Source organism: Molothrus ater, chromosome 2 (genome assembly GCF_012460135.2).
Source record: "Molothrus ater isolate BHLD 08-10-18 breed brown headed cowbird chromosome 2, BPBGC_Mater_1.1, whole genome shotgun sequence".
Classification (NCBI taxonomy): domain Eukaryota; kingdom Metazoa; phylum Chordata; class Aves; order Passeriformes; family Icteridae; genus Molothrus; species Molothrus ater.
The window spans coordinates 88,940,794-88,960,720 of record NC_050479.2 but is presented as its reverse complement, the minus strand read 5'-3'; the positions used below and the strand labels follow the sequence as shown (position 1 = coordinate 88,960,720).

General features: G+C 53.1%; 2 protein-coding genes across 4 annotated transcripts; both read left to right on the top strand.

Moving 5' to 3' along the window:
* Positions 1–1,337: 1,337 nt before the first annotated feature.
* On the top strand, positions 1,338–7,714 carry GPR162 (G protein-coupled receptor 162). Of its 3 annotated transcripts, XM_036404334.2 has the most exons (6): positions 1,358–1,459; positions 2,467–2,568; positions 3,195–4,971; positions 5,764–5,953; positions 6,513–6,664; positions 6,828–7,714. In XM_036404334.2, exons 3-6 carry the CDS (start codon positions 4,132–4,134, stop codon positions 7,353–7,355), a joined length of 1,710 nt encoding a protein of 569 aa, XP_036260227.1. In that variant the 5' UTR covers positions 1,358–1,459; positions 2,467–2,568; positions 3,195–4,131; the 3' UTR covers positions 7,356–7,714. The 3 variants fall into 3 exon arrangements, with proteins under 3 accessions (XP_036260225.1, XP_036260227.1, XP_036260228.1); XM_036404332.2 differs by lacking the exon at positions 2,467–2,568 and having other exon boundaries at positions 1,338–1,459; XM_036404335.2 differs by lacking the exons at positions 1,358–1,459; positions 2,467–2,568 and adding an exon at positions 1,833–1,952.
* Positions 7,715–8,724: 1,010 nt separating this feature from the next.
* P3H3 (prolyl 3-hydroxylase 3) lies at positions 8,725–19,880 on the top strand. Its single transcript, XM_036404345.1, has 15 exons — positions 8,725–9,150; positions 9,735–9,887; positions 10,582–10,768; positions 10,896–11,027; positions 11,894–12,027; positions 12,303–12,392; positions 12,713–12,765; positions 12,946–13,004; positions 14,162–14,286; positions 14,411–14,506; positions 15,483–15,633; positions 15,802–15,919; positions 18,294–18,369; positions 18,793–18,933; positions 19,187–19,880. Exons 1-15 carry the CDS (start codon positions 8,740–8,742, stop codon positions 19,397–19,399), a joined length of 2,139 nt encoding a protein of 712 aa, XP_036260238.1. The 5' UTR covers positions 8,725–8,739; the 3' UTR covers positions 19,400–19,880.
* The last annotated feature ends 47 nt before the right edge of the window (positions 19,881–19,927 follow it).

Here is a 19,927-nt window from a genome sequence, read left to right as displayed (position 1 = left end):
AGCTACTGCCGTGCAAATCTCTTTTTTACCTCTGGAACTGCCTTGGCTGCTGCCCCTGGGCACGAGAACCAGCAGTACCTCCAGCTTTCTTCCTCAGGAGCCTCTCCCTCTGCTGCTCCTACCAATCTTAGATGAAATTCCTTGCTATCTAAGACACTCAGGGTCACCTCAGCCAATACTGAGAATGATAAATGAAATCTGCCCTGTCAGCAGGGTGATAAAATGGAGCAGATCCTGGATCCATAGGTCCACTTTAGCAAACAGGGTGGTGAAGCAGGAGCAGATCTGTAGAGGGAAGCAGCTGATGATGAAGACTTTTTGGCCATACTGTAAATGTCTGGGAACTTACTTCAGACTAGCCCTATTCCAAAGCAAAGCTGAATTCTCATAGTGGTCAGAGCACATTTGCTGCACATCTTGCATGTCCTTTCACCTAAATTGTTCATGTTCTCCTAATCCAAACTGAGGTGCTAATTCAGCTGCACCCTAACTGACCACCAACATGGATTCCTATCCCAGTTCTGATGGAGGAAAGGAGGATACAGATATTGGCAAACAACAGGCCCTAAAATGAATGAAGACGAGGAAGGTATTGGTGTCTTCACTCCAGTAGGAAGACGGGTAACAGGAAAATGAGATGTCTTTTGTCTTGTGAAGACTTTCTAGCCAGGATTTTCCTGGCTGAGATGACACAGCTGGAATGGGAGGTTTACCCCTCTGACATGACCAAACCATTTCTCTGAGCACTACTTCCACTCTATCTCCTGCCTTTTCCCTGTGTGTAGGACCACACTGTTGGTTGGTGATGGAAGAGGCCACCATAGCAGCTGTGCAAAGGCACCCTGGACATCCGATGCCCTGGGTACCTTGCCCTCCAAGCACCCTTTGCAGCACCAGCTCTTTGCCTTTCTTCTCACTTTGCAACCATCCCCCCCACATCTCGCACGGCCCGGGTGCCTCCTCACATCCCTCTTTGGGAAAGGGAGCCGGTGCCTTCTTGTCCCGCGAGCGGCCCTGTGGGGGCGGCGCCGGCCCGTGGGGCAGGAGGGCTGCACACGACAGGGAGCCGCCGAGCCTGGGCCATGTCCGAGCCGGGCTCCGGGAGCACGGCCGGCCGCAGCCCGCCCCGTCTCCGCGGCCCGTCGGGAGCAGCGGAGGGGCCGGTGCTGCCGGGGCGGGGGCCGGTGCCGGGGCGGCGGCTCCCGCGCCCGTCCGCCCGTCCCGCCCCCTGGCTGCCTGGCCCGGCGGTGCTCCCGCCGCCGTCCCCCGCCGGCGCTCCCCGCCCCTCGCCCCTCGCCGAGCCCCGCCCGGCGGTGGCCGGAGCGCGGGGCCGGGGCGGCTGCCTGCGGCGGCCGGAGCTGCGGCGGCTCGGCCGGGCCGGGGGCCGGCACAGCCGGGCAGAGGCGCGCACAGCCGCGCGGGGCGCCCGTCGCCATGGCAGCGCTTGCTCCGGCGAGAGGTAAGATGGGTCCCCCCGGCCCCCGCCGCCGCCGCCGCCGCCGCGATCGGCCCCCGCTCCGCCGCCGGCGGCCCCCGCTCCGCCGGGCGCAGGGCGGCGCCGCCGCCGCCGGGCACGGCCGCGCCCCGGGGCGCCCCGCGGGCTCCGCGGCCCCCGCCCAGCCCAGCCCAGCCCAGCCCCGGCCGAGCCGCTGCGCTCCGCCGCCGCCGCCGGGCGGGCGAGGCGAGGCTCGGGGCGGCCGGAGCCCCGCCGTGGCTGGGCTGCCGAGCGGGGGGCGAGGGGAGGGGGCGGCGGGGCAGCGGAGCGGCTCGGCCCGGCCGGCCGCGTCTCCCCGCACCCCGGCTCTCTGCGCGCTCCTTTGCAACCATTCTGGGTCACCTTCCCCTGCGAGCCCCCTCCCGCGCCTCCCCTGCATCGGCGGCCCCGCCAGCGGCTCCCGTGCTCTCCCCCGCTGGTGGGATGGGCGGTGGGGTGCACCAGGGAGCGCGGCCAGGTGAGGACGGGTTTCCCCGACCTGGGCATCCTGCGTTAGCTCGGGGGCACTCCGGTCTCTGCGAGCGGGAGGAGCACAGCTTGAAGCAGAATTGGGCCCCAGAGCCAGCAGAAGCAGGAGGATTCCAGCCTCATCGAGGGACCGGTGTGGGCCAGCAGAACAAGCTGGGGTGGGAAGGGCGGCAGAAGGAGAAGCTGCGAGGAAATTCATTCCCCTGGGATTATCAGAGACGGGTAGTTCAGTAACTGTCTCCAGAGGCCACAGGCCTAACTGTAAGAGTGGTGATACTGGGGGGAAAAAGATGAAACAGAGTAGAATGCGGGCATCGCTAGTCCAGTCATGGCAAAATGCTCCAAGCAGGGGGGAACGGAGGCAAAGCCTCAGGTGGTCACAGAGAGGGTGAGAAAATAACGGAGAAGCAGAAGGAAAAGGGGGGTGGCAACTGAGCCATTAGCTCAGGCTTGGGTACTGAGCTATCCACGTAGAGATTAAGTTTACATCTGCTCTGGTCAAGGCACAGAGCAAGCCTGTACCTTCCTGGAATATACTCCTTGGGTGTCCCCTGTGGATGAAGACAGAGAAGGAGGTCTGACTGGTAGGACCAGGGAAGGCAAAGGTAAGGAGTCTCAGGAATACGTTAGTAGTCTTGTTCCCTGGGTTTGTGACTGTGGGGGTCTCTGGAGAGCAGAACTGCTCCAGCAGAAACAGGTGGCTGAAAGACTTGTGTGTCAAGAAGGTGGAATGGCAGGGTACCATTGGAATGGTGGAATGCACCCATGGATAGGAGCAGCAGGTTAAAAACCAGATCATTGGCAGAGAGAAGCTGAGTTCCAAAGACTACTGGAGCTGTGGGAGTTGTACTGCTGAAACAAGAGGTGTAGCAGCACATGCATGGGGATGGCAGGGTTGGAATTGCAAGGGATGATGCAGATCAGACCTTCCATGGCAGAAATGGCATTAGCAACACTTTGGGTAGGGAGCCTAGGACTGGAAGGGCAGGAAGCGTGGTGCGTCTCAGCAGCACTGCATTGAGTTGGTGGGGACAAGAGTCCAGCCTGAGCTGTGCAGGGACTGGCGCAAATTTGGCTCTTCTGTTCCCTGAAAGACATAGGGAATGCTCCACACTGTCTAAATCATGACAAGGTGTTAGTGTGGGCAAGGAGAGAGAGACAGAGAGAGAGGGAGAGATCTGCGAAGATAGAATGATCTTAAATTACTTTTTCTCTTTGCTCTCTTCTACAGTGAAACTCATGCCCTGAATCTCCAAGGGAACCTTTGAAAAGGATCTTTCCCTCCCTGCCATCTCCTTATTGTTTGCCAGCTGTGCCCTGCGCAGGAAAGCTTTAAAGACCAGCAAAAAGAGAACAGCGAAAAGGACAATGTAGTGAAAGAGCAGTGAGGTCTTGGGTAGGGAGCCCTTTGAAGGTTGTTTCTCACCCTTCCCTCTTCGTTGATAGCTCTCTGACAGCCTTGGCAGGAACCTCTACCTGGCCACCAGCACAGTGGCATTTGGTGAGAGGGGAATTACACTCAGTGAATGCACCACCCTCACTTTTTCATCGGGACCTCTGCTCTTTTTCCTGTCATCTCTGAAACTCTTGCCTAGCTCCTCATTCCCTAGGACACTGGGAAGCAGGCACTTGCTTCTGACGAAGTGTTTGGAGTCCCTAGAAGAGTCCCTGTTTGTGTGTGGCCTTCACCAGTCCCAGCAGAAGGTGGCCTCTGAATCAGAAGGTGTCTGGTGGGCACATGAAGTAAGGAGAGCTTTTTATCTGGGAGAAGAGTGAAGGAGAGTGATGTAATAGATGGGGAGGAAAAAAAAAAAGTGAGCCCAAGTGAGTGAGGGAAGAAGCACTGGCAAGTGTTCATGAGAGACAAAAAAGGCGGAAGAAAAGAAAAAGAAAGAGAACAAAGGAAAAAAACCAGATGAAAAAGTTAGAACAAGGGGAAGAAATATAATCAAATAAGAGAGAAAGAGAAGACTGGAAGCGAGACAGAGTTGACGGCTGTTCTGCCTAGCACCTGGTGGCAATGCCTTGAGAAACCCTTCCAGCGTGCAAACAACTCACATTGCAGCAGCAGATGAGGAGAGACGTGGCTCCCCCAGTGCCGAGTCCCACTCACCCTCTTACAATATCCCAGCAGCAGAGGCAGGGTGCAGTCTAGCAGGGTTGGCAGCATGGGGGACTCTGAATCAGAGTCCACCTTGCACAACAACTCGCTGTGGTGGCTGGCATGTGGGATGTTAGCTCTTTTGGCCAACTCTTGGATTATCCTCAGCATCACGGCCAAACAACAGAAACACAAGCCTTTGGAGCTGCTGCTATGCTTCCTTGCTGGCACACACATCCTTATGGCAGCAGTACCCCTCACCACCTATGCCGTGGTGCAGCTGCGGCGCGAGTCCTCCGACTACGACTGGAACGAAAGCATCTGCAAGGTCTTTGTTTCCACCTACTACACCCTGGCGCTGGCCACCTGCTTCACAGTGGCCTCCCTCTCCTACCACCGGATGTGGATGGTGAGGTGGCCAGTCAACTACCGCCTGAGCAATGCCAAGAAGCAGGCTCTGCACGCAGTCATGGGGATCTGGATGGTGTCGTTCATCCTCTCCACCCTGCCCTCCATCGGCTGGCACAACAACGGCGAGCGCTACTATGCCCGTGGCTGCCAGTTCATTGTCAGCAAAATAGGGCTGGGCTTCGGCGTCTGCTTTAGCCTCCTGCTGCTCGGAGGAATCGTCATGGGCTTGGTGTGCGTGGGTATCACCTTCTACCAAACCCTGTGGGCACACAGGAGACGCCGCCGCTGCCACCATCAGAGGGCAGAAGAAGCGTCGTCCTGCTCTTCATCAGCACACACCACTTTCAATGTGCCAGCCATTGTGGTGGAGGACGTACGAGGCAAAAGGAGGTCTTCACTGGACGGCTCCGAGTCAGCCAAGACCTCCTTGCAGATGACCAACCTCATAAGCGCCATTGTCTTCCTGTATGACACGCTCACTGGGGTGCCTATCTTGGTAAGCATCCACTTCTCCCTTTGCCTTCAGAGTCTGCAGTTAAAGCAGATTTGCTTTTCTCTCAAGTTTTAGAGAAGGATCTCTCCTGTCCCACCAGCCGCAGAACTGCCGCATCTGAATCTGTGTTATTCTGAGCAGTGGTTTTAAAAAGATTGCAGTAATTCTCTCATCCTTCCGCAGCAGCATTTTCTTAAATCTAAGCCTGGGGAATACACACCACACAGCTAAAACCACTGTGCAAGTTTTAAGTGGCTAAGAGGAGAGGAAATTCTTCTGCCAACTTACTTGTAAAAACAATGAGATTTCTATTTCTCCAGTTTGCTTCTGATACACCAGCTTTAACAGCTGATGCATCCAGTTGTCTTTTTCCTTCTGCTTGTGTGGCTGTAGGCAGCATTCAGGTTTTGGCTAGCCGGTCGATTCTGTGCAAAATTGGAGAGCTGGAGAAGTTCTCAAAAAGAACCCTTAAAAGGGGAGAGGCTGAGTCACAGATTATTTTTTTCCCCAGCGGCTGTGTCCTTTGTTAGCACCTATTTAGCTCCAGCTGGTAATGAGCACAGGAAGAAGGGATGCTAGCACCAGGTCTCATGTTAGAGATATGACAGCTTGGAATATGGTCCAGCAAACCTGGGGCAAGACCCCAGGAGCAGGTTTTCAAGGGGACACAGGATAATTACTTGATGAATCCTTCAGAGACAGATTATGTTCTACTACAGAATTGATTCGTGTTACCTTTCTGCCTTGATCCCTACTTCTGTCTCCTTGGCATTGTTGCTTTTTCTTTCCTTAAAGGTCGTGAGCTTTTTCAGCCTGCGCTATGATACAGCCCCCACCTGGATGGTTCTGGCTGTGCTCTGGTGTTCCATGGTGCAGACCTTGCTGCTCCCCTCTTTCATCTGGTCCTGCGAGCGCTACCGAGCAGATCTCCGCACCGTGTGGGAGCAGTGTGTGGCTATCATGTCTGAGGAAGACACAGAGGATGGTAAGCTCCTCACCAACCCACAATCACCTTTCTTCACTAACCAACCTCCCCAAAAGACTACAGAGGAAGGAGGGGGGGTCTTTGGGAAAAGGATCTTGTGGTGTTGTGGGTGGCTCAGTGACATTCATGTTACCGCTTGAAGTCAGCAACCACAAGAAAATTTATTCTGCGGAGGGCTCTGCCGCTCGTAGCCTTAGGACTAGCATCCAGGAAGCATTAGTGCAACATCCTCCTCACTAGTTGCAAGCATACATACATTGTGTGTGGCTGCCAAACCACAACCAAAGTGACATGCTGGGCCTCAGCCCAACTCGCTCATTCAAGGGTCCAAGACCTGGCGGTGAGCGATTCAAAGGCAAGACAGAAGAAATAAGGCACTCAGTGGGTGCTTTAATGCTGCTGCAAGCAGAAAGACAAGGTCCTTGTTCAGAGGTGAGCCCTGAGGGCTGCAAGTAGGGCAGCACAAGTCAGATAAGCATTAGGATGGTGTCCAGGTGCCCTGATAATGCTCCTCTTCTGACTGAAAAGTGTTGACTGCCGTTCTTGTCTTTGCCAACAGATGGTGTGTGTGATGATTATGGAGATGGCAGGATCTGCAAAGTGAGATTCGATGCGAACGGCGCTGCAGCTGCGAAACGGGACTCTCGGGACATCAAGCTGCTGCCCATGCACCACATGTTGTTGCCCCAGGACAAGGTGCATTACCTGCAGGTGAGCCAAGAGCTAGCAGGACAGCCCCACAACCCACTTCCTTCTCTGTCAGGTTCCCACGCCTTTGTGTCTTCTTGACTCTCTTCTCTGAGAACCTCAGCTACTCCCTTCCTGTTCTGACTCTTCAAGTCTTCCATCACCTGCCCCCTTCTCTGTTTTCCAGGTCCCTATCTCACGGAGAATGTCACATGATGAGACTAACATCTTCTCCGCCCACCGCTCTGCTCCATCCTTCCTACACAAGTGGTCTTCATCTGACGACATCCGCATTTCCACCCCCCGCAAGCCCGGGGGCCCCGGTTTCTTGCCTCCCCAGCTGCATGACTACCAGCACCGCCGGCGGCCCCCAGAAGATGAGCTGACGACCCTACGGCAGTTTCTGGAGGGGGGGCTGTTGCCCCGGGGCTCCAGCTCCAGCGCCTGCTTCTTCCGAGATGAGATCACCACGTTCATCGACGAGACGCCGCAGCCCAGCCCAGCCTGCAGCCCACGGCACTCCCGTCTCCTGCTCGCATCACGCCGCGACCGCCGCCTCTCCCTCGGCAGCAGGGAGGAGGAGAATTCCGACCGGCCACGGCGCTGCTCTGTGCTTGGCAACGAAGTCTGGCATCTGCAGGATGGAGAGCAGGTGCCATGTGAAAGGACCCCAGAGGCCTGCGAGCCACAGACCTTCCAGGACCCCAAACTATGAGAGACAGCATCAAAAACATTCAGTGCCATCACAGTTTTTAAATAAAACTTCAAGCGTTCCCTTTGTCCCGGGACCCAATCACTAATTTGCATTCTCATCTTTCTCGCCGGCAGGCAGAAAACACGGCACCCCATGCTGGTGGGGGAAAGAGAAGTGGGACAGATCCGCAGAAGGGAGCACAGACGGACGGACAGACAGCCTGTGCCTGCTCTCAGGTTACAAACACATCCACCGCTGCCACCGCCACTTGGCACCCTTGCCAGTCCCGTCCCTTTGTGAACTCCACCCTCGCATCCGCTCTGCCCTAAGAGACAAGGCAGGCGCAGAATGGTATTAAAATTCTATATTTGGAGTGTCAATCGTGTGTCTGTTTTTAAAATACTATATTAGTAATAATTTTGTTTCCATAGAAACAAAATTATTGGCCCAGTGTTTAATGAAGCTTCACAGGCTTCTGGAAGGGAAATGCAGAATGTGCGAGGCTCCTTTCCTCCCTCTTCATCCTTCCTTGTCAGTTTTTCTGAAAGGCAGCAGATGCTTAGCAGCCCAGGAAAGTGAATAATGCCCTTAGAGGAGTTGTCATGGGAGACTGGGTGAAAGGTCTTTTGTCCATTTCAGATGTGGTGCTAAGCAGGAGAAGCCTCGGGTTTCTAACATTTCTCAGCAAAAGGTTTTGCTTTGAAGCAACTCCAGGCTTGGAAAGAATTGAATTCTCTCCAAGAAGATCCTGACCCTTAACATCTTATTTCACCAGTGCAAACTGTTGATTCCAGTGCAAACTTTGTGTGAAACTTCAGATGGCCCGAACTTCTCAGCCAAACAGGAAAGCTGACAGAGGCTTCTGAGGGATGTCCCCCTCAATTGCCCACACCAGCAAAGCTGGGAGTAATGAGGTCTGGAGCAGGCTCCTACCCCAGACACAGTTCTTGGCAGGGAGGTGCAAGAGTACTGTGTGGGAGATGGACCTTCTGGCTGGTGCTGGCTGTCATTCCAGCCAAGGGCAAAGGTTTGGCATAGTCCCAGGGGAGGCAGTGTCAGAGGGAGATAGGTAGCCCATCATGCCCAAAGCAGTTCTCCGTGTGATGGGAGTATGAAGCGTCCAAGCGTGACTCCAAGGAGAGGCGTCCTTGGAGGCCTTTGAGTGACCCACCCCAAAGGGAGGGTTCGCGCTGGGGAGGTCCGCCCGGACCCAGGGGCACGACAGACGCAGCGGCGGCAGCACCGGAGCCCCCGAGGCAGCGGCGGCTCTCGGCCGGCGCAGCGGGACCTGGGCCGAGCCTTCCCGCCCACCGCGGCCCCGGACCGGCGCCGCCCCCGGGGTGGGCCGAGCCCGGGGCCCGCCAGGACCCCTTCTCCTCCTCCTCCGCCTTCTCCTCGCGGAGCCATGGCCTCGCTGCTGTGCCTCAGCCTCCTGGCCGCCGCCGCGGCCGCCACGTCGCCGGGCCGGCTGGTGCCGTTCGACCTGCTGTACGCGGACGGCGTGAGGGCGTACCTGGCGCGGGACTGGGCGCGGGCGGCCGAGCTGCTGCAGCGCGCCCTGCACAGCTACGCGGGGCTGCGGGCCGCCCGCCGCGCCTGCCGCGCCGCCTGCGCCCGCCAGGAGCCCTTGGGCGGCGGGCCCGGGCGCTGGGAGGCCGCGCTGCTCGGGCCGGTGCTGCAGCGCGCCCGGTGCCTGCAGCAGTGCCTGGGCCGGCGGCTGCGCCCCGCGCCCTCCGCGCACCGCGCCAGCCGCGCCGTGCGCCGCGACTTCGAGCGCAGGGAGCCCTACAACTACCTGCAGGTGGCCTTCTTCCAGGTGGGCACCGGCCCCGGGCACGGGTGGGAGTGTCCGCCTCCCGGGGTGCTGTCCCGGCAGGGGACGGGCGTGGCACGGCTCTCCTGGAGGGTCGCCGGGCAGCCGGGGGGGTGAGCGCCTTTCCCTCGGCCTCGAGAAGAGACAGCCTCGAGGGAACCTTGTTGATGCGCATAAATATCTGCAGGGGGGTTGCCAAGGGAATGGAGCCAGGTTCTTCTCACTGGTGCCAGCCACTACAAGAGGCAACAGGCAGAAAGTGATGCACAAGAAATTCCACCTTTAGATGGAATATTAGGAAGAACTTTACTATGCGGGTGACCATGCACTGGAACAGATTGCTCAGAGCAGTTGTGGAATCTCCCTCACCGGAGACATTCCAAAACCATCTGGATGCAATCTGGTGCCATGTGCTGTAGGACGACCCTGCTTGTGCAGGGTGGTTGGAGCAGATGACCCACTGTGGCCTCTTCCAATCTGACCCATTCTGTGATTCTGTGAACCCGGGAAGCAGCTGGGGTGAGGGGTGGGTGTGAACAGCAGAGACCTGCAGGAGCATAACAGGCACTGCTGCCTTTTCTCCACAGCTGAAGAAGCTGGATCAGGCCGTGTCTGCCGCTCACACCTTCTTCGTGGCTAATCCCCAGCACCTCCAAATGCGGGAGGACATCGAGAAGTACCGGCGAATGTCAGGGGTGAAGTCGGACAGCTTCCAGGACCTGGAGGCCACACCACACTGGGTGAGGGCTCAGTGCAGAGCCATGCATGAGCAGCTCTTATTCCACCCTAGGGACCGGTCCGGGACCCTGATCTGTTCCCACACAAAGGCCATGGCTTGAGACAGGCCCCCATACACAGAATCATAGAGAGATCTAGCCTGGAAGGAACCTTTAATGATCACCTAATCCAAGTCACCTGCCATAGGCAGGGACACCTTCCACTAGATCAGGTTGCTCAAAGCCCCATCCAACCTGGCCTTGGAACACTTTGAGGGATGGGACATCCACAGCTTCTCTGAGCAACCTGCTTCACTGTCTCCTATCAGTCATCATCAAAGTATCTTATATCCAGTCCAAAAAATATCTTATCTTCCATCAAAACACTTCTTCAGTTTAATACCATTACCCCTTATTCTGTCACTACAGGCCTTGGTCTAAAGTCTTGCTCAGACCCCTTTGTGTCTGAAAGGCTGCAGGAAGATCTCCCTGCAGCCTTCTCTTCAAGGTGAGGACAAACCACTGCAAGTGTGACAGAGAGACTTTTTGATGACAGTTATTTGGCTTTAGCCTGGGATTTGCTGTCACTGTGTGGTTGACTGTGCAGGAGCAGGCGGGCCCCTTTATGTCAGCACCATCCTATGAACGACTCAGAAGTCTTGGGGCATCCTTTGGTGTCACCCACACTGATGAGGGGACCTGGATCTGTCCTTCACAGGAAGCATATGAGACTGGTGTGCAGCACTATGATGCAGATGAGTACCTGCAGGCTGTGGCCAGGCTGGAGGAGTCACTCTCAGAGGCCCTGTCAGCCCTGGAAGAGTGTCGTGCCCTGTGTGAAGGGCCTCAGGAGGATGAGGACGAGGAGGAGAAAATGCAGCCTGGCCTCTATGAAGCCATTGCAGGTAGTGTTAGAGGCACAGAGGGCTGGGTAGGAAAGCTGTGCTCCCCACACTGGGCACATCCCATCATCCAGCACTCCTGTCTGGAATAAGTGTGGTCTACTGCCTTTCTTGCTCTTCTCTCTTGCAGCCCATTATATTCAGGTTTTGAAGTGCAGGCAGCAGTGCGTCCTGGAAATTGCCACAAAGCCGGGGAGAATTTCTGCCATAGAAGATTTCATACCCTCTCATCTTGATTTGCTGCAGTTTGCCTACAGCCAGGGTGAGCAGAGCCACAAATCAGCAGGTTGTGCTGTGACACCCCTACACTTGTCCTTTGTCTCTGATCCTGGAGGGCAGCTTGTCATGGGGAAAAATGGCACACTGACCTGAGCTCTACTTCTATTTGCCCCCTAACTCTCCCAGAACCTCTGTTCAGGACTGTGGCCACCTTGCGAGATGTCCCATGTGGTCTCATTTAGTCTCATTGCCCAGCTTCTGTGGTGTGAGGCTGTTCCCATGTCTTTCCTCTAGCAGACTTTTTCAGGACCTTGTTCTAGCTATTTGCTGAGTGTTCTATACCCTCCTTTTCAGTACATGGCTCCAGATCAGGCTCCCACTTCCTGCCTAGAGGCTACACATGCATCTCACCTCAGCAGTGATGTTCCTTCTGAGGCAGCCCTACCTGCTGAACTGATGGCCTGGCATGACACTGGTTATCCTGTCACTCTGTCACTTCACACATCCCTCAGCCCTTCTTTTGCATACCCCTGCTCCTCCCCACTGTGACCCAACTGTTTCTTATTTCCTCTGTCAGACCACTGGTAAAACTTGTATCTCAAAGACACTGTTAGACCCCTCATCTTGTCTGTTGCATGAGGGAGTGGGACCATCTCTCTTTCAAAATACGCTTGCTTTTAATCTGTTTCTTCTAAACCAGCTCCCAATAAGTATTAAAGGCATGCCTGTTCTGTACCAGGTTCATTCCCATCATTGGGTGGAGGCCCTGCTAGGCAGGGGCTGGTGTGTACTTGGTGTAAGGCCAGCTGCCAGGTCCTGACAGGGATACTGGGTGCTGCTGGCCTGTAAACATCCCTGCTCAAGTCTCTCAGAGACAGCTGTGTTTGTTCTTTTCTGTCCCTGCACAAGTTGGGAACCAGACACTGGCTGCTGAATGTGCTGCTTCCTACTTGCTGTTCTATCCCATGGATGAGCCCATGTTGGAGAAGATGAAGCGGTATCGCACAGAGCTGGGAGAGGATGCGGCTGTCACAGCCAGACAGGTAGTTACAGCTCCAGGTCTGTCCTTGTTGGTCCTCCCCTGTCCCACAGGACAAGATCGCAGTCCAAGAGACAAAAAGGGGAAGGTGTTTCACTGCAGACATGCACCAAGGCCAGGACTGAAGAAACTGAAGTTTAGTCTGTCACAGTCAGTGTCCCTTCAGGACAAAAACAGGCTTTAACTGCACAGCAATGGGATGGGACAGGCTTCTGCCCTGGACAGGGATGGGGGTGTCTTTTGTGAGGTGGTTGTTTGACAGTCTCTTTGCTTCCTTAGAGTATTCAGCATTATGTGCAGAGATCTTTGATGGAGAAGAAGTTGATATATTATGCAGTGGAGCATCTGGGAGAAACTTTTAATGACCCTGTAAGTAACAATATCATCTTAACCTTCCTGACATGGTTTCACCAATTGTTCACAATCTCAGTTGTCAGAACTCACTTTAGTAGGCCATGATTCAGAAAGGATCAGATGCTGATGAGGAGGACCCCCAAGTCCTTATGAGGTGGATCTTTAACGCCTTTCTTCTGCTCCAGGACTGAAGTTAATTTGAAATTGCCGCTGTAACCATAAGCATTGGCTCAATTTGTCCTGAGAAGTTGGCCACAGTGGTTGGTCTGATACTCACTGGAGAAGCAGTGCAAGGTTTGTTGTGTACTGAACCACCTGTGGCTTTTTCCTTACAGGATCTTTGGACTCCAGATGAGCTGATTCCTGAAAACCTAAGGGAGAAACACAGGTAAGATTGGGCAGGTCAGCTAGGACTGCAGTATAAGTAGGGGTGGTACAAGGAACAGTAATACATAGAGAAATGGGTACAAAAGGAATGGGAAGGATGTGAAATGCTGCTACAGAGGAGGGTTGGGTACAGCTCTGTGTACTGACAGCCCTGGTCTCTGCTTTTTCCCTTGCTCCCGAGAGAGGATCAGGAGAAGCAAAAGCAGGAAACTCTGGATGTGGAAGAGAGGGAGAAGAGGGGTGAGTAAAAGAGCTTGAAGGAGGTCTTGGATGCAGTCAGCCAGACTTACTCAGGCTAAATGCTGTCTTCCACCCTCAGACATTTGAATGCTAGCATAGATGCAGACTGACTTGAATGGCTCAGCAAGTCTTTTTACTGTTCTTTTCTTCCTCTTTGATGCATGTGTAGTCTTGCAAAATCTCACTGCGTACATCTCTGGCATGCAAACTCAAAGGGCAGTGTGGCTGGAGAAGCTGAGGACAGCCTGAATGTGTGACAAGCCTGTGGACATGCAGATCCCTGTTCAGTGTGCCAGCAGTGTCTACACCAAGCCTGGTTCAGCTCCACCAGCCCAACTTCAATCAACACTTTTCTGAAAGGGACGTGAAGGGAGGGGCCAAGAAATGGAAACTGGAAGCAGACAATGTAGCTTGGGCAAGCCTTTCCCTGAAAAGCAGAAGTCCAAGGGGTTTGTGGCTGAATGATGCAGGTTGCAGTGCAGAGTCTCATGTTCTTGCTGGTCCCCTATTCTTATGTGTGGATACAGAGCCTCTTGAAGGGTTCAGTCATGGAGTCTTTGCTTGAAATGACCCCGAGTGGTTCTCTGCTGTGGCACTTGTGAGAGCAGAGCCTTCTAAGGGCCTGATGAGGGCATTTCTCGTCATGCAGAGGTCAGAGAAGGTGGGAAAAAAGGCCAAAGATCAAAAAGCTAAATCATGAGCTAATATCCAGTGCTTCTCTTTGGGGTGAAGAAAACAGAAAGATTCACCAGAGATAATTCTTGGATAAGATGTTGATGAAAGATGATTGAAAGGAGGGTTGATGGAGGTGTTTACCTGCTTCTTTTCTCCAGACCCTCACTCCAGTAGGCTGGACCTGCTCTGCTGCTGCAATCCACAGTGCACTCAACTTCCCCCAGCTCCCTGCTGCTCTCCCAGCAAGTCCCAAGTCTCTGCTGGCTCCTGAAGCACGTGCTATAGGCCAGCTTCCCCAGCTGGTGCTCTGGTTCCCCTGAAGCATGTGAGGGGTCTGCGAGGAGCGGGCTCTTCTGGGGAACTCTCCTGTCTTCTCAGAGAATGTAGAGTGTCTCTCCACTTCCTTATCCAGGCTGGGGGTGGTGTCTGAGGGATTCTTGTCCAAAGCCTGCTCATGCCTATCTGTGCTTGCTTCTCAACAGGTGCTCTGCCTTTTGAGGGTATTGCTGTCACAATGGATTCCCAGCAGATGAATGGAACCCAGAGGGTTGTGTTTGACAGAGTGCTGACAGAGTCTGAGTGTAAGGACCTTCTCCGACTGACAAAGGTGAGGCCAGGATCCTGTAAGAACTCCTGTGTGTGTACTTTCCTCCTCAGCAGGCAGGGCAGTAGGGCTTGCATGGAGGAGAGCTGGCAGCCTAATGCATGTCATCTGTATCCTTCTGTTCCAGGCAGCAGGGGAAGCAGGAGATGGATACCGGGCGAGGCGGTCGCCTCACACTCCACATGAGAGATTTGAAGGGTTAACTGTTTTGAAGGCCGTGCAGGTAAAATGCATCTGTGAGTCTGCTGCCTTCTTAATTATCCAGAAAGAGAGTTTGCCACCTGAGTGTTTTGTTCTGTGGATTGCACTGTGGGTGGTGTCATGGGTGTCTGTCTCCCTCACAACACTTGTGGTCTCCTCTGGCCTGCTTCCTCCTCAGTCACATTCAGGGATGTTGTACATGGAAGGCTTGACAAGTGCTTTCTCTTCTGTGAGGCAGGGTTTGGGGACTGCTTGTCTCTGTGAGGTAGCTCTACAGACGTGCTTAGTTTAGAGTTGGAGAATAAATTAAGGTAGAAGGAGCCTCTTGAGATCTCCAATCTGACCTCCAGCTTGCAGCATGTCTAATTCCAAAGCTAGATGAAATCCCTCGATCCTTTGCATAGGCAGGTTCTGAACATTTCCAAGGGTGGAGATAGTCCAGCCTCTCTGGGCACCTTTTTTGGTGCTGTACCAGTCTTGTGAGGGCGAAATTTTTCATCATATCTAGCCAAAATTTCCCTTGCTGCAGCTTTTATCTGCTGCCTCTTTTCAGTGTGTCTCTCTGAGGAGACACTGTCTCTGTCTCCTCTGTAACCCTCTTTTAGGTGACAGGGGGCTGTACTTAGATGTTCCTTTGGCCTTCTCTTCTCTAGACTGAAGAAAGCCATGTGTTTCAGCCTCTTTTTCTAAGTCATGTGTTCCAACATTCCTGCCATCTTAGGACTCTTCATTCAAGACTCACTTCAGTCTCCAAGTATCTCTTGTGTAGTGGGAGACCCAAAATGATGCAGCTTTCCAGATGTGGCTTCGTGGGCCAAGGAGAAGGAAATAATTGCTGTGCTGTACAGTTGTACTCCTGAGTTATAATTGAGAAAATGTCTTCTTTTCTTGCCTGAGTGACCACACGAGACAAAGGTCTCTTCTCCTGTGCTGTATACGTGTATCATTTCTTAGAGTGTCTTTGTAAGTATTGTAACAGACTTGTTTTTCACTTGTAGCTGGCCCAGAATGGGGACGTGGAATGGAGAGACGCCAAATTGCTTCTGCAGGCTAGTGAGAAATCTCGGAGAATCATAGAATCCTATTTCACTCCTGGCAAGAAACTCCATTTTTCATTCACACACCTTGTGTGCCGCAGAGCTGTAGACGGTAAAGAACCTTTCATCCTGTTAGTCCCTGTCTCCCAGAGAGTCTCCTCACTCCCAGCCATGTGCTCTCAGGAGACTATCATCCCTTTATTCTCACGGTACCCCTTTCTCTCTGCTTTATTCTTTTTTGAAGCTGAAAATGCCCATATTCCTTATTGTATATTTTCAGGAGAACAGGAAGGTCGCATGGATCTTAGTCATCCTGTCCATGCTGACAATTGTCTCTTGGATCCTGAGGGGCAAGAGTGCTGGAAAGAACCTCCTGCCTATGTGTACAGGGACTACAGGTAAGAGCACCTGCATTAGATCATGCAAAGATATCCCTGGCCCCATCAGAGGATGAGCTTCGCTTATAGAAACCTGCTGATGGTTGGCTCAAAGCCATCCAGGACTGTAGCATCAGGCAGAAGCCTGCATCAGCAGCTTCAGAAGGAGCTGAAAAGGAGTGAAACACCTTCCCTGGGCTGGGAAGACCTGCCCTTTTTCCCCTCCTTGCTTGACACAGCCAGCTTTAACAGAGAGCAGAATGAGGCTGGGAGGCTGCACAGATTAGAACCATGATATCAAACTGCTGTCTTGTGGGTCTGCCACAGTACTACAGTCAGCTGCCAGCCCTTTTGACAGGCTGTTTCTTGTAGTCGAGTTCCATCTTTTACAGAATTCTGTGAATTACAGGAAAGGGATAGTCAAGCTCCTTGGATTCCTTTTGTTTGAGCAGTCAGTGTACTTCAGTGACTATTCTCTCAAGATTCACTGCAATTGCTTTGTGTTGGGTTTTTCCATTCCACGTGAGAGTTTATGTTTTTTCCAGCCTGTGGCAGGTTTTGTTACTCCTCTGTGAAAGAACCTGAAATATAGTTTAATGGTGATGCCATTGTTGCACACTGCAGCCAGATGAGGTCAGTTCACTACAGCTGATTCCTCCTACTTGCCATCTCATCCCTGAGCATCCAGAAATTTTACTTGTCTTTTCTTTGAATGTAGCTGTATCCAGAGCAGAAACTTCTAAGCAGATACGATGAAGAGATGCGACTTAGAGGGAATTCCATTATCACTGAGTTGTTTCCCTTCGGATACCAGTGTTTACTTGGAATAACCAGATTGTAAAGTTACCAGACTTTGTTGTGTAACCAGTTAGATCTCTGTCCCTCCTGTGAGAAAGCTGTCCTGTCCCTTCACTGCTCCCTGGGTTCTCTAACTTCCACTTGAATGGATGGTAAAATACCTTCTGGGGATCTATGCCACTGAGCTATTTTTGGGAGCATCCCTGTCCTCTTGCAGCTCGAGCTGTGACTGCCCAACCAGCTTAAGGGCTGAGCTCTTACAGTGTCCTTTTGAATGAAGTGCCTGTGTTCCAAACTTCCTGGATCTTTCCTGTAAATCTGTGCTATGGGCATTAATGATGATATTGAGCAGGATTGGACCCAGGGGCCCATGAGTTCCAGTGATGCTGCTCTGGGTGCACAGTGCTCCTTTGGATGCCAGCAATGCACTGGTCCCTGTGTGCTGTTCATGCTCATCTTCACCTTCTCTTTTCATTAGAAATTTCCCCTATGGCACCATTCTGAGTCCTTTTACCACGGTCCAAACTGCTGAGATTGAGCATGTAGTGTTTCCTTGGAAAATGAACTATTTTTTCAAACATTATGTGGGTAGCACAATCTGCTTTTAGTACCCCAATGTTACATTTTAAGACCATTTTCCATTTGCTTCTTGTCCTCCAATTACCCTTCTCAGAAATGGAATCTTAAAGCCCTGCAGACTATTGAGGTCAGGATAACACTGTTTATGCTTCAACCATTATCCCTGTCTTCCTGTCCCTTTGGACCTGTGAGAGTTATCCTTGCTTTTCTCTACTCATGTCACCCCTCTGGCTTCACAGCCTTATTAAAATCCTGTGGCAGAAGAGCTACAACTTCCTGGCTTCCAGGGCTGGTAATCCTCTCACTGCCCTTAGGTCCTTAACATTGCTTCAGCAACCACAGTGTTCATTTGTATTTCTTCCTCTCAGTCGCATTAATTAAGAGCCTCTGTTGTTCCTCTGATGTGTTCTAGTAGCTTAATTGAATACCAAGAAGAAACTGGGCAGTTTGTGGTCCATTCTTTCACCTACTTGACTGTGGTCTCACCTGTGCTGTACAGTGGCCTCATTGCTTCTCTTTTTGTATAACTTTAGTAAGGAAGTTTCTTAGTTTAATTTTCTTTTCTACATGCACCAGGCCCCTTTTTGATCATTCCAATTCTAATGTTACCCTGAAATTCCTTGGATGTTAAGACATGGCTTTCTTTGCTGATCAGTCTCCTCTTCCAGGAGTTGGATTATTCCCAATCTTGAAACATAAACAACAGGTTAGAACAATGTCTATCAAGCCCAGGGCATTGTCACAACAGTGCCACAGATGCATGCTGCTGGGGATTAAGAACAAGCCAAAATAAAACGGGACAAGTGTGTAGAGCTAATTCCCTGGCATACTCTCCCAGCCTCCTGTGGCTTGCAGCTCAGGGACTCCCCTGAGCTAGGCACTGCTGTATTTAACTCCCTCAGATGGATTCTCCTACTAACTGGTCTACTTGCTTTTCAACCTGTGACAGGGAGTGTGGGGAAGCACCTGGGAGGAATAAGCTTCACCGTACATATGTACTCTTTCTTTTTGTCCACAGTGGCATTCTCTACCTCAATGATGACTTCCAAGGTGGAGGCCTTTTCTTCACTGAAATGGACACTGTGACTGTCACAGTAAGTCTGGGGCTGGCCAAAAGAGGGAGAGAGGACTGAGGGCAAGACTTAGTCTGTGCAGGAGGAAACTGGTTGGTTTTGGATCCCACCACTCCGAAAACAATCCAGTGCTGGTGCAGTGGCAGATTCAAATAGGGGCAGCTAAAGGGAAATTAAGGCAAATCTCAGACAGGGGAGAGTTTGACTCTTTCCTAGCTGAGATTTTCCAGGCTCTTTCCAGTCCGTGGGTGTCTGTGACCTTTGTTGTCCCATTGATTCTCTCTGTCCCTCTCCAAGGCGTGCCTTGCTCGCAGACTGGCCGTAGATGCCTAGCAGCTCTCTGCACCTCCATGTTCCTGCAGGCAGTGTCACTATTGTAGAAGGACCGTGTACTCCAGAGCAGGGTTCTGCTGGCTTTACAGTCTCTTGTCTCTCTCCTGGCAGGCCGAGGTGCGTCCCAAGTGTGGGAGGCTGGTGGCCTTCAGCTCTGGCAAGGAGAACCCCCATGGCGTGTGGGCCGTGAGGCGTGGCAGGCGCTGCGCCATTGCCCTCTGGTACACGCACTCCCCGGAGCACGCTGAGCAGGTGAAGGGCATGCTGAAGGGACAAAGTACCTCCAAGTGAGATCAAATCCCACTGAGGAACAGCTTCTGGGCTTTCCCTTGGGGCAGAGCACAGTGCAGCAGCTGGGGGTTGCCCTTGGACAGGGTGTGTGGCGGAGGGGCCAGCCTGGGATGGGTCCGGCAGAGGGGGATTGGGCTCTGGAGAGGTCGGGTGGGTGTGTTTCGTCCAGACCCCAGCAGGAGGATTCACATAATTTCTGTCTCCATTGCTGCAGGAACAGGTGAAGGCAGAGGAGCTGATGGAGCAGAGGGCCATGGAGCAGGACCAGCCTGGTGGAGATAAACATCAGGGAACTGATGGCAGCAGCAGATCCTCCTCAGAGCCTCGTGCTCCCGGCCGTGCAGCCAAGCCTGCAGATCAGAGACAGAAGCCTGGCTTGGACAGGAAGCAGCACCCCAAGGTGCTACGGGCCAGAGATGAGTTCTGAGTGCATGGGGCCCTGTGGACTGTCACACAGCCTGGCCTGGCAGGTCACGGGAGGACCGGGACCACGGAGGCCTGGGGCAGTGTAGTAGTGTGGTAGAGCCGTAGTGATGGGGAGGGGTGCAGCTTTCTTCTCTGTGGTGTCCCAGCAGCTGAAAAATGGGAGAAGGACACAGTGTGGAAGTCTGTGACACCAGAAGCTTTCTTCACTGCCTCACCGTGTTTGTCTCACTGAGAAGTAAGAAGACAAGGTTTTCTCACCCCACTCCTCTCAGTGCCAACTTCTTGGTTATCCAGGGCTAAATCTGACAGGGGGAGGAGGAGCCTGGAGTCTTTCATTGTGGGCTGTCTCATTCAGGAACTCAAAACTAAAACCTTTAAATTTCCTAAGCACCTGAGAACCAGAACCTTGCAAAGTGACCTGAGACAGGAGAGGTGAAGGACTGTGAATAGATGGAATAAAAGCCAAATGCTGGACACAGATATTGATGGGAGCTTGAGTCTGTATTACCAGGGAGACATGCACACTTGT

Excerpts from the sequence above, each read along its gene's own strand:
- GPR162 (XM_036404332.2), top strand. The coding sequence starts at position 4,132 with ATGGGGGACTCTGAATCAGAGTCCACCTTGCACAACAACTCGCTGTGG. Across the intron at positions 4,972-5,763 it reads TCACTGGGGTGCCTATCTTG|GTCGTGAGCTTTTTCAGCCT; the intron begins GTAAGCATCCAC and ends CTTTCCTTAAAG. Across the intron at positions 5,954-6,512 it reads TGAGGAAGACACAGAGGATG|ATGGTGTGTGTGATGATTAT; the intron begins GTAAGCTCCTCA and ends CTTTGCCAACAG.
- P3H3 (XM_036404345.1), top strand. The coding sequence starts at position 8,740 with ATGGCCTCGCTGCTGTGCCTCAGCCTCCTGGCCGCCGCCGCGGCCGCC. Across the intron at positions 12,766-12,945 it reads AACCTAAGGGAGAAACACAG|AGAGGATCAGGAGAAGCAAA; the intron begins GTAAGATTGGGC and ends CTTGCTCCCGAG. Across the intron at positions 14,287-14,410 it reads ACCTTCTCCGACTGACAAAG|GCAGCAGGGGAAGCAGGAGA; the intron begins GTGAGGCCAGGA and ends CTTCTGTTCCAG.